At 35.7% G+C, this 13,772-nt stretch overlaps 2 protein-coding genes across 3 annotated transcripts in view; one reads left to right on the plus strand and one right to left on the minus strand.

Moving 5' to 3' along the window:
* LOC121989285 (COP9 signalosome complex subunit 7-like) overlaps window positions 1–5,123 on the minus strand; it is a 31,112-nt gene extending 25,989 nt beyond the window's left edge. The window contains exons 1-2 of one of the 2 annotated variants that reach the window (XM_042543228.1): window positions 4,836–5,123; window positions 4,676–4,751 (exon numbers count right to left, since the gene is read on the minus strand). In XM_042543228.1, the coding sequence (XP_042399162.1) occupies window positions 4,676–4,751; window positions 4,836–5,000 (241 nt within the window). In that variant the 5' untranslated portion in view covers window positions 5,001–5,123. The remainder of the gene's footprint in view (window positions 1–4,675; window positions 4,752–4,835) is intronic. The other variant, XM_042543227.1, reaches the window with a different exon arrangement.
* A 7,192-nt stretch (window positions 5,124–12,315) lies between these two features.
* LOC121989286 (ethylene-responsive transcription factor ERF105-like) lies at window positions 12,316–13,322 on the plus strand. Its single transcript, XM_042543229.1, has one exon. The coding sequence runs from the start codon at window positions 12,386–12,388 to the stop codon at window positions 13,028–13,030; it is 645 nt and encodes a 214-aa protein (XP_042399163.1). The 5' UTR covers window positions 12,316–12,385; the 3' UTR covers window positions 13,031–13,322.
* The last annotated feature ends 450 nt before the right edge of the window (window positions 13,323–13,772 follow it).

Consider the following 13,772-nt stretch of genomic DNA (forward strand, 5'->3'; position numbering starts at 1 on the left):
TCTGCAATTAGAGGCTTCTTATTTACTCTCTCGAGTTTCTTTAATTCATATGGTGGCAGAAAATCAATAAGGCCTACAGCAACTGTGATTGAGCAGCGAGTTTTGTTGGCTAGCTTTGGATTTCCTTCCGATACCTTGAAGCAGTAGGTGAGATCTTAGAATTCCTCCCCTTTATGCTCTCAATAATTAACCATTATCTTAAATGTTCTTTCCGTTTGTAAGCAATAAATCATAGTAAGACTCCAGGTTTAGTCAAAGTCCTGAATGGAGCAAACAGTGAGACGTCCTTAGGCAGTAAGTTGTGGTGGTTGCCATGGAAAGGTTGTTTTCCCTTCTAGGAGCTTTGGTGTCTCGAATCTCTATCTTTTGCAAAGGACAACAACTTTTTGAGGAATTCTTGGGAATTTTTCTTCATGAATTACATCTTGGTGAACTTCACTTGATCTAGGATCCTTTCCTTCATTGTTTGGAATCTTCCTCCATCAAATGGTTTTAAGGAAGAAAGGTTAATGGATGGGTTAACTTGTGGCCAACAGGATGATTTGCCTTAGTATTGGTTAATTCTTTTAAATCAACGTTATATGAAGCATTTTAAAGAAAGGTTTTAAGGAAGAAAATATATAGGGATAGCTTGTAAGAAAAAGAAATCAAAGAGTCACACTAACCTGACCTCTATTTCAAACTTGTTTAGTTGTTGTCCTAAATGGACAGCAATATTTTGAGATTATTTTTGTTCCTAGGGTTCCTGGTGAGGCGTAATAGGGTTCGCTATCTAATGGAAACTTAGGTGATTCCTATGTTATTGTTGGATATCGTCAGTGTAGATCCAACAACCTAGGTCTGGTTAGTCAGCTCGATGATAAGTTGACAGCTCAAACTAGTGGAGCTCGATACGGCGACATCGATCATATCCCCTTTATATCTTTTTATATACCATTTTGGTTATCGAGACACCGTTTCGAGTTATAGACATACTCTTTTTGGCATTGTCGTCATTGACTTAATCAAGTTATTCCTTCGAATATCAACACACCTCCTTCAGCTAAACTTATCCCTACGGATAAAAATTTTAAAGTCGAGGTAAAGGTAAGGTCTTCTTTCCTTAAAACGATATTGCTTTGCCCAAGTGCTTACGGTTTATTGGCAATCGTCTCCCAAAATACAACGACCTACGACTCGAAATAGAAGCACTCCAAATTTCGAGTTCAAGCAAACTTTCAAAGTCTTAGAACTCTTTAGAGGGAGAGGGAGAGGGAGAGAGAACTTACAACTTGAGAATTGAGTGATTTGAGGCGAATGAGTGGAGTTCCTTTTATAGGTACGAAGAACTTCTCCCAAGAAATGAAGTCACTTTTAAGGGGGTGAAAAGACATGGATGTGTTTATTTAATTAAAACATCATTAACTTAATTAATTTAATTAAGTTAACTATTTATTTATTTTTTATCATGCATGTATGCACAATTAATTAATTAACCAGCATATAATTGATTAATTAATCAATTAATTAACATACTGATTAATTAATTCATAATAATTAATTGATTAATTTCTCCCAATTCGCAACTGCCTCTCATAAATTAATTCTGATTTCTTTACCCCAATGGTTTCATGAGGATTAACATTCATGCATACTAGAGTTAGCATTCATGTATTCGCATTAACTCAGCACATGTGCGAGATAATACTTCCATTGATTATTCCAAATCAACTCTTTATTATTCGAATAATCATAGAGATTAATTTCCCATTCACTGGAGACATTGGTTTACGATGATATACTCGTGAAATAATTGTTCATATCCATATTTGATTTATTAGTTACAAAAATCAATTTTCCAACATATGAAGCTAATCACTTGGTTTTAAGAGCTATTGACTACTATACCAAAAGGGACAAACATATCAAGGGTGATCTTTTGAGTTTAGCGGTTCTAATGGTACACATTATGGCCCCATAATATACTAGTATAGTATTTCACTTAAAACACTGTCTTGTTATTATGATGTTGACTTCTATAGGGTAGTGGGTAAGAGGATTTTGGGTTGTTAAAGGGGTCTGGTAGGATACCCAAATTCAATAGAGGGAGAATGTTTAACCTTGATTATCTTAACTGCTTATGTTGTTCCTATACTTTGATCCTCTTTATGACACTAATGATTTATTTTTTGCATCTCTTACATCATCATAGTTAACCATGTGTCACATATTTGATTTATTTAGAATCATTATATAATCACATTATTGCTATTGGTTCTTGAAATAACATATATGCACATCTCACATGCTAACTTGATTCAAGCACATTAGCAGTTTATTTTATTATCAACTTTCACTAGCTCGTAGATTATCTCAAGGGAATTTGCTTATTGCCAACCATTTCACACTTGATTAGACATTGATGGGTGTGCAAGTTGTTATGGATTAGCAGCAACACAGTGTGCATATATGGAGTATCTCTCCTTTAGAGAATAGGGGAAAACATAAAGGTTCCATGCTCAATTTTGTTTGTGTTTTCAACATTTAATTTCACTATTGAAAATATAAAATTTGCTAAATTAATAAAATAATATGATATTAGCATGAAACATCCTGTCGCTGCCTAATTTCCTACTCTTTAGCATCCCTACTTAGTATTTCCCTAGCTGACACCTCTTGTTATCTTGCCTCTATATTCACATTTGAGTACCATTACCATATGATAGATTGCTCTAAGACATGCTTTGTTGCTAAACTTTTCTAGAGACTTATTCATTGCTCATCAAGGATTTATCATTTGCTATATTTTTGCTTTATTTATTTAACTGTTTATTTTAGTAGTTAATTGATGCTTTATTTTTGTTTTAAGTTCTTCAATATATACTTAAATATTTTAGAATGAATAAAGTTCTTTTAGTCTTTGAATTACTTAATTGTGTTTATACACTTGTTTTCATGCATTCAATGCTAGTCATTAGCTTCAGGTCGCATTATGTAGATGCATCGTATAATGCCTAAGCACATGGATTGACATCCAACACAAAGAATGTTGATGGAATTGTCATAGTGCCAAGTGAATTCCATCCCATTAATTGGAATTAGGAGCCATTGGGATAGATAGTGCTAGTTTTTTATTCAATTTGAGATGAAACACATGGGAGCCTAAATCCCTTTCTTGGTAAAGAATACAAAAGATCAAATGGCATTTTTGTGGGCAAACAAGTCTGTGTTACTTCTTTTATGATTTATCAAGCCAATAAATATTCTACTCCACTGGATGTAAACACAAGTTGAGGTGTCATGATGGTAAAGTCTTCCAATGGAAGTCTTATCTATTTGGGTTGAACTTAAGTTGGTTCATGCAATCTTCAAGCCGCATCTTAGTGCTACAAAGAGGATAGTGAAATATGTAAATTAATTCTGAATTTTGGCTTATTGTTTAAGAAGGGTAATCATCTAGTTTTACACGGGTATACCAATGCCAATTAGGTGGTGGTTTGGATGATCAGAGGTCTACTTCAGATTATGTTTTAATATTTTATCCAGCATGTGTTTTTCATGTAACATGAACCAAGATCCCAACCACCATTCTATCACCAAGGCAGACTACAAGGCTTTTTCATTTGTGACTCAATAATGTGTTTGGCTAAAGCAATTGGATGAGGAGGTTTACTCCAAGTTCACAAGCCCATCATTGTTCATTGTGATAAACAAAGTGCATTAATGTTAGCAACCAATACAGTATGTCATGCAATAACAAAATGAAATTGAGAATGAGCATCATTTCATTGGTGAAAAGGTGCTAGATGGTGTTATTCAAGCATTGGAAGTGAGAAGCAAAGTTATGTGGTGAATATTTTCACAAAGTCTCGCTCCAAAGGAATTTTTGGAGAATTTCAAGCTAAACTTGAACTTGTATCCAGAAATTCACTTTAAGGGGGGATATTAAATAATTAAAAAAGATTTTGATAGACATTTAATTTTTGTAATTATCTTTCAGACATTAATTAAGTCACCATGATAGATTCAGGCAATGTGTCTTGGCAAAGAGTCATCTACTAAAAAGATACATGTCTATTCTAGGAGTCATATCTTAGAACCAAGAGTCTCTTGTATCTATAAATAGGATAGGTTGCTAGGTCTTTTTGTATTCAAGCTTTACAATTGTACAAGTTCCACTCTAGTTAAGCCTTTATAAATTTCCCATAGAAGGTGAGTGAAAACTTATCCTTTTCTCTTGTTCCTTTGATAGTTCTCCTTCAACGAAGATTTGTCCAGAAAATTATTTATAAGGACCACTTATAATATTAAAAAAAACTAACTATTGGAGCTTGATCTATGGTAGACTGACTCGCTATTATATCTAATTACAGTTTTGAAAAAAAATAAAACATAAGTAGGCATAAATATGATTATCTGCTGATGATAATTGATAAGTACATAACAGTAGCTACATTCCATATCGTTAAGACCTAGAAATCAGCAATACAAAACAAATAATCATTTATATAAGAGGTTGGTGCAAAATGGTTAACACAAGAGTTCAAAACTTTCAGATGCCTGAAAACCAAGTTGGAAAGCATCGCCTTAGCATAAAATTTTTTCATGTCAATCAATCCATTAGGAAAAAACGGCGAAATAAAAAGGAAAACGCAATAAGAAGATACAGAAGAAGAACGTTCAAGCTGACTCTTACGCTTGTAATCACTCCATGTACCATAGGCAAACAAGCGAAGCACATCAAGAGACGATGAATATTGCGTTCCTTTCAGCTGCACGACCGATATTTAGCCTCAAAATAGGAAAAACGAAAAGAAAAAAAAAAAATTACACCAAAAAAGGGGAAGAAATGATACTTTGGCGAGGTTGGGGACGGAGAGAATTTCAGAGAAGGCGAAGAGAGAGGGGTGAGCAGTGGCCTCGAGGACGAGGGCAGCGAGGTTGGAAGCTGACGCATCGACGCTGGCGGCTTGCTTCACGAATTTATCGATGACCTCCGATTGTTTGCGCTCGATATCCATCGTCCCTCTCGAGAGATAGATCAATCGGCTCGAGGTGTAGGGTTTGTTCAATTTGCCAGTTTCCCTGTTTTCAGTGTTTGAACAAAGTCTGGATTTCACATGAAGCAATCGAATTGAATGGTGCGTTTGGATAAAATTATCATATGATTATCTAGATTATAAGGAATAAAACATAATTAAATATTATTTGTTTAACTTAATTAATATAATAAAAATTTATTTGTTTAAAATTTTTAATAAATAATTTAATTTAATATTTTATTATATTATCTTTAGTTACAAAATTAATCATATATATTATTATTATTTAAACTCTATGTTTTCTTATTTTTTTATTTTTTTCTTTTTTATGTTTTTATGTGTTTTTTTATTTTTTTATTTCCTTTCGTTTTTTTATTTTTTTATTTTTTTTAAAAAAAAATAAAGTTTATTTTTATTTTTTATTTTTTATGTTTTTTTATTTTTTTTTATTTTATTTTTTTTATATTTTTATATTTTTTATATTTTTTATTTTTATATACATTTTATTTTTTTTATTATTTTTTTTTTTTAAATTTTTAAAATGTTTTTTTACATTTTTTATTTTTTATTTTTAAAAAAAAAAATATTTTGTTATTTTTTTTTCTTTACATTTTCTCTTTTTTATCACATTTTTCTCTTATTCGAGGGTATTTTAGGTAAAAAAAATTCATTAACTCCGGAATCAAAAAAAAACTTCAGTTTTTCGAGATTTTCCGATTCCGAGTTGTATGCCTCTTTTGTTACCGTGTCGAGCATGGAACATTACTTCAGAATTATCGATTATCTAAATCAAATAAAGTTTTCGTTGATAATCTTGAATGGATAATCAAGATTATCAAAAATAATCCGAACCAAACGTACCCTGAGTGATTTCAAAAAACTAATGGTGGTGATATTTTTTAGTTTCTTATTTTGTTTTCGGAAAAAATAAATAGTATTGATTTTTTTTTACACCTCGATTTCATCATATGTAAATAGTATGATAAATATTTATTTTTCCCAATTTAATCTTAATGGCCTTATTTTAGTTTTTGAAGAAAAAAAATATGAGCAAATATTTTACAAATGTATATTTTTTTTAGAAAAATGACTTTCATTATTCCTAAATTAGACATTTTAAAAGGTACATTTCATCTCAAATGTCTCTCGCAATCTATTTTTAGATTATATAAAAAAATAAAAATAAAGTATAGGATTAACTTAAAATCGGCCGTCAAATAATTATGAATGAAAAAAATTCTAAGAATATATACTCATATATTAACCAACAACACCACCCGGACTACTAAAATATACAGAGATCTCATTCTTTCTTTCACACTTGACTACTTTATCAAACCACACACTCAGCTTTTAAAAAATACTTAAATCAAATAAATGTGCATCATACTTTTAAATTTATCAAATCACAAACCTTTTTCCTAAAATATTCATCCATCTGTCTATGCTTATAATGTCATGCATATGTCCGACCGACACAAGCAAAGCATATTTTACTAGTTCATGGACGCTGACTAAGGATAAATTTCCTTATGTGTTATGCAAGACCTGCTCCCCTATGCAAGAGTTAACAGAGCCTTGTGGTTGGATTTTCGGTAGGACATGAGCGCTACAAGGATGTTATGAGTTTTTAAAGGGGAGATTAAAGGCTCGGGGTATATTACAAATATGAGGATTTTGAGTATCTCTGGTCTGATATACCTTATCTGGCAATCTAGGAACTGGTGTAATTTTGAAGAAGAGGTACGGAGTCTTGACAAAATGTTCATAAACATTCAAATGCGTGTGTTTAGATCTTTGAACACCTAGATTGTACATTCTCACTTGGTTCTTATATAATTTACTTTACTTATAAAGGTCACTGAGTTAAAATTCTATATGGCAGGAGTATATATTTATATATGCATTGATTTTACTTTGGATCAAATATGATAAACCTAAATATATTAATGAGTTTGGGCCAAAACTCAATGATATTTTCACATTCATAAATTTTAAAGATGATCAAAGCCATGAGAGTACCTAGAATATATAGATGATCTTGTTGAGTGAATATAATAAACTTAGACTCATCAACTTTAATTCAAAATAGGAGCAATATTCTTAAGACTCTCCTATAAAAATATTCTCCAATCTTGATTTCACGCCCCTATTTAGTATTTTTTTTAAAAAAAACAACCTTATGCAATTTTATCATAAAGTTGTTGATGGATTTGGGCTTATAATATTTACTCAACAACATAAATCTATGTATTTATAAGACTCTCATGACCTTGACCATCTTTAAATTTTTTGAATATTGATCTCCACAAATTGCATCAAAGGTGAAGTCGTCATCTTTGTAACGATCAAAATTGGTAAATTTAGATTTTAGACTCTCATAATTATAATCGTGCACTCCAACCTTGGTTTTACACCTTATTTAGCCTAATGTGAGTTTCCCAACAAAAAAACAAAACAAAACCTTGTGTAATTTTATCACAAAGTCAAGATAGATTTAGATGTTGGTGTAGAAAACACCAAATGATTAAACTTAAGTTTTGATTATGGTAAAGGGTTCAAAGTTAAGGCTTCTTATTGTTCTAACATGTTTGCTGAGTGTGCAAGAAAGTTCTAAGTGATTTTAGGTAAGGTAAAAGTCCTAGTTGAGGTTAGACAAAGAAAGTCTTAGCGGATACTAAGTAAGTAGAAAGTCCTAGCTGCGGTTAGGCAACAAAGTCTTGGTCTGGAGACTGGGCAAAGTCTTGGTAGGTCGAGAATGTCGGACGAAATCCTAGAGTTGAGAACACTATGTGAAAATCCTGGGGGTCGTAGACATCATGTGGAAGACTGGACGGGTCGGGGTTTGGACGTCCAATAGAAAGTCCTTTGGTCTTGAGTGCCGAGCAAAAGCTCAAACAGCCTGGAGGACTCGTCTGGCAAAAGGTAATCTCTCCTGAGAGAAGTAGGTGAAAACGCGTTTCCTGAAAAGGGAACAGTAGGCATCAATCCGACCTAGAATTTCAACAAAACTCAAAGTCAGAACCGGACAGTCCGAAAGCTGTCAAAACTTATTCTTTATATTGTTGCTTGGACTAACCTGTGGTGTGAGATAAAGATTAATAGAAATCAGGCATCCAAGCGTCTAGAGATTGTCCAGGCGCTTGGACGATCCAGGCGCCCGGAGATGCTCCAAGTGCCCGTGTCAGGCGCTTCGAAGCAGCACTTGGGCTGCACCATAGACACCTAGAGGGTCCAGGCACCCTGAGCATGTCCAGGCGCCCCAACCAGCAAAGTTCATCCAAAAGTTGACTTGGAGCACGTCAATTGGGCGGCCTACGTCATGATCCAGGCACCCGAAGATGGATGAGTTTTGCGGGATCAAGTTTCAACAAGAGCACGCCATGTCAGCCCTGTGGGGGCATCCAGGAGGGGATCCAGGCATTTGGATTTTTTGATTGAGAAGCGCAAGAGGGGGGGTGAATAGCGCTCGTGGCTTTCACTTTTTTTGTATTTAGAAAACGTTCGAGTTAAAGCAGTGGAAATGATAAACGAAATAAGCACAACACAGAGAGACACCAAGGGTTTACTTGGTTCGGAGCCTAGGACGACTCATACTCCAAGGCCCGTGATCGTTGATCACTTTTGGTGTGCAACAATTATAATATCGCAAAGTATACAATTGATTATTACAATGAGTGCAATAAAAGAAACTATATTGACAACTCAAAAATAGAAATCTGGAAACTCTTGGTCGTCGGGGACTTGTCGTAGCTCAGCCAGATTGTCTCGTTAGCAGTATGCAACTCAAAGATGTCTTAGAAGGTTGTTATTGTGCTGCTGCCTCGAGACTGCCTTTTATTGGTTGTTGAGGGAGCCTTCAATGCCCCATGGAGGCACCTCCAACATGAAATCTGATCCCGAGTTGACCGCTGCGATTAAGCCTTCGCCGTTGCCTCTTATCCGCCTGAGGGCACCTCCAATGCCCTATGGAGGTGCCTCCAAGAAGCAGTCCAAGGTGCCTCCATGGTCTTCTAAGGCGCCTCCGAGCTCACTGCGTAGACAACTCCAGCCTTGTACCCGAGGCGCCTCCAAGCTCCACGGAGGCACCCCGGACACTGTTCATCCGAGGCTTAGTTTGTTCCTTTTGTACCTGCAAGACATTTTAGTCCCAAAACAATCACATACCCCTGCAAGACAAAGTTAGAACAGATATAAATATGATAAATCAAGTGATTGACAGTCATTGGACTGTCCAATTCTGACTTCGGATTTTCTTCCGGAAACCCTAGGTCGACCCGACGCCTACTATTCCCTCTGCGGGGCACGCGTCCTCGCCTACTCCCCTCAGGAGAGATTACTTGATGCAGTTCGGTCCTCCAGACCGACTGGACTTTTCAGCTTAGGGTTACCACCCCTTAGGACCTAGGATTACCGCCCCCAGGGATTTTCTCCACCTAGGGTTACTACCCCCTAGGATCTAAGGTTACCCCCCCCCCCTTAGGAGTTTCCTTCACCTAGGGTTACCACCCCCTAGAACCTAAGGTTGCCGCCCCTTAGGGTTTTCCTCCACCTAGGTTACCACCCCCTAGGACCTAGGGTTACCGCCCCCTAGGATTTTCCTTCACCTAGGATTACCGCCCTCTAGGACCTAGGGTTACCACCCCCTAGGGGGTTTCACCTGCCTAACCGCAGTTAGGACTTTCCTGAGACCTCATTTAAGCACGTTAGATAACAAAGAATCTTAACTTTGAATCCCTTTGCCATTATCAAAACTTGGATTTAATCATCGGATGCTTCCCGCACCAACATGGATGAGACTATAAAATGAGGCTTTGACCAATAGCTCAAGTACATCAATTCAAAGAAGTTTATTTCTTGCGCGCTACTTAGAAAAACACTTCTACGATGCTTAAATGGTGCTCCAACGGCCAAAGACTCGCAACTTCAAATCTTTAAAAGTTGTTGGTATAGTTTTATTTACTGTTTTAAATCATTGTAGTTCTTATACTCCATTATTGTAACCTTTTTCGAATTACTAGTAGATTATCTATCGAAAACACTGAATGAGTGCGGACCTTGGAGTAGGGGTAGTCACAGGCTTCAAATCAAATAAATTTTAGTTGTTAGCGTGTTGTTTACTTTTCGTCTCTTTTTTTATTCCATTGCACTTACTTTTTACGCGAGTGCTTTTTAAAATCATGGAAAAACTACGAGTGCTACTCCCCCACTAGCGCTTTATATTAGATTTATCATTTTCACGTAATCACAATACTTTTCTATTTCTAAAACTGTGACTCTAACCATATTCAAATTTTTTGAATCTGGACTATGTAATACCATTAGTGAGTTTTGTCAAAAATTCACTTTTGAATTTAAGCTTATTAAATTTAATTCAAACTAAGATTGATGTATTTTTGGAGCTCTCTTATGTGTAATTGTGCTTTTTAACCTTGGTTCTACACAGATGAGATCCTCTGTCTCTAAAATGATGTGTCCTCATATCTCCTCGTCGATCAAATGGTCATAATATTCTCGTGATGTACATTGTATTCTTGAGATATGATTTAGTCCATTCGATCGACGAGAAGATACGAGGATACATTATTTTTGAGACAGAAGATCTCATCTCATTCTACACCCTATTTAGTCTTCTAATTTACTTTTTTTTTATAAAAAAAAAAATCAACCTTATATAGTTTTGTCACATACGGATGCAGTCAAGTTTATCATATTCACTCGAAAAAAACACCTATGTATTCCTAGAATTCTCCTAATTCCAACCCTATTGAAATTTATAAATATGGGCATTATTCACTATATGACCATCAAAGGACGGAAAAAGGAGATGAGCTAAGTAATTCTTTTTAAAAAAAAAATCAATGTGCAATAAATTTAATAGTGAAAACTTTTTAATAAATTTTTTTACAATAGGTAATAAAAAAATTCTTTGGATTGGACTAAAGCCCAAGACAACCCTTAAAAAGATTCGTCCTTCCTTGACCATCAATTACTTTTGATCAAAACTTGGTCTTGGAAATATTTAAATTAATTCAAATAAGAATAAATATGTTATTAGAACACTCTTGAATGTAACTATGCCCTCCAACCTTTATTTTACACTCTAAATAGGGTTGCTGTGAGTTTTAAAATTTTATACAATTTTAAGTAAATTTAGCATAAGTTATTATTGGACTTATATTATTATATTCACTTAACAATAATACTAATATCATTTTAAAATTTTAAATTTTGGATATTATATGAGTTTTGATTCACTAATAGATTTATGTTTATCAAATCCAATCCAAATTAAAACTAATGTAATACTAGGATTCTTCTAAATGTAACCATGCCCCTCCAAGTCTGATTCATACCTTATACCTGGGATAAAATGTTATGAGTTCAGATTCATTGTTAGACTTTGAATTATTATATAATTAACACTAATACTAGTGTATTCCTGAAACTCACATAATTCTAATTATGTTAAAAAAATTTAGATCTTGGGATATTTTATGATCATTAGTAAATTTTAATTGAAACTCAATTATTGTGTTAGACACAATCAATTCAAATCAAAATTAATGAAGTTTCATAAGTATAATTATACCCTCCCCTCCAACCTTGATTCTTACTCTAGATGGATTGCTCCGAATGCTTGAAATATATAGTTTAAATAAGTTTAATATTAAATATATATTCGGATTATTTTTAAATCTTATATAAACTGCGCTCGGTAAATTTAAAAAGAAAAATCATCTATCTTAACATTAATCGAGTTAAATTTAAAAAATCTGAATTATTTCCCGGCGCATTGAAGTCAAAACTGGGTGGGGGTAAAACATCCACGTGCTGGAGTCAATTCATTACGCCAAGAGGACTGAATCCAAACGTGATAAATTAAACCGGTCCAGCGTCCAGCGTTATCGATTCCCGATTCCCGATTCCCGATTCCCGATTCCCATCCATCAAACGGCCTGGTCATCGATCGCTTCTCTTTTTGCTGCTGACACTGAACACTGGAGCTCTATCCAATTCTCGACCATTTGACTGTTGAACATTACGACGAACCGTGATCATACTCCCAGCGCAAGGACCACGCGTCCACATCACTTCGACACTTGCTTCCGGATTCATCCACGCACCCTCCTCATCCCACTTGCCCGTTCCTTCTTACCTCCTTCCGCGCGCGCACACAGAGTCAGGATTAGATGACCAGATCCAACGTCATTCCTTTTAGTTTTTCTATGCTTTTTCAACAATCGACTCCTTCTCCGAACCATCTCGTTCTTCCTCTGTTATAAGTGTCGACTCTTCCAACCATTTCCACTCAACTCTCCACTCTCTCATCTCCTGCTATCACTGGGATCTTCTTCTTCTAGATGGCTTCCACGGATGACTGCCTCACCCTTGATTTTATCAGCCAATACCTCCTCGCCGACGATGACGCACCCCAGGAGCTGCCGTCCCTCCACCGTCGCCCGCGCCTCACCGTATCCGTCCTTCCCCGAGATCCCGTTGCCTTCCCAACCGTCTCCGGGAACAACGAGGCGAGGCGGTACCGCGGGGTCCGCCAGCGGCCGTGGGGCAAGTTCGCGGCCGAGATCCGCGACCCCGCCCGGCGAGGGACGCGGCTGTGGCTCGGCACCTTCGACAGCGCCGTCGAGGCCGCCAAGGCCTATGACCGCGCCGCCTTCCAGATGCGCGGCCGCAAGGCGATCCTCAACTTCCCCCACGAGATCGGTGCCGGTGGCGGCTGGGTTCCGGCTCCCGCTGTCACGGCGTCGTCCGGTGAGAAGAGGAAGCGAGAGGCGGAGGAGGAAGGATGGGTGGTGGAATCGAGGGCGGTTAAGAAGGAGCGGTCGCCGGAAGTCGAGGGCAGCAGCGAAGGTCGTGCTCCGCCGCCGTGCCCCCTGACGCCATCGAGTTGGAAAGGGGTTTGGGATGGGGAGACGACGGGCATCTTTAACCTGCCGCCGTTATCTCCTCTCCGTTCTTTGGGATTTCCGCAACTCACCGTCAGCTGAAAATGATCTGATCCGTCCATCGAAGTGAGACATATTTTGATTGACGGCGTTCACCGATCGAAATAGATGGTCAGCGAAGAGATAGTATTGGATTATTATTTTATTAATTATCTTGTTGGGAGTGGTTGGGGGCTGTGTGTAAATTGGCGGTGGGATAAATCGTGTTGTTTATTTATTTATTTATTTATTTATTCTTTTGTTTGTTGGCAAGCCATTTGGTCTAAATATTTGCATTACCACGAAATGAAATGTAATATTTTTTTCTTAACCAAAGTTATTTTAAACTTCGCAATTCCATCTTTTTACCTTAGCATTAACTTTTCAAAATTATCAATTCGTCTATACTAAGTTTGAGAGAGGTCTTTTAATTATTTTGAATAATTTTTATGGATTTTGAAAATGAAGTTTGAGAGAGGTCTTTTAATTATTTTGAATAATTTGTATGGATTTAGAAATCTAATAGTATTCAAATTATATTTTTATAGAATTTTAAAAAGCCATTTGGTATTTAAATTTGATTTTTCAAAATTTTATGAAATTTTTTTATTATCTAAAATTTTAATAGATTTTCATGAATTTTTTTTAAAATTCTTTAGATACAAATTTTAATCAATAAGAATTCTTTAAAATACTTGATATAAATTTTAAAAAAATAAAAAAAAAGTTTTTCATCTTTAAAATTTCTATAGATTTTAAATTATTTTAATTTTTTATGAATAAATCTTTTCTATTTTCGGTCCTG

Source organism: Zingiber officinale, chromosome 6B, assembly GCF_018446385.1.
Source record: "Zingiber officinale cultivar Zhangliang chromosome 6B, Zo_v1.1, whole genome shotgun sequence".
In the NCBI taxonomy this organism is placed as follows: Eukaryota; Viridiplantae; Streptophyta; class Magnoliopsida; order Zingiberales; family Zingiberaceae; genus Zingiber; species Zingiber officinale.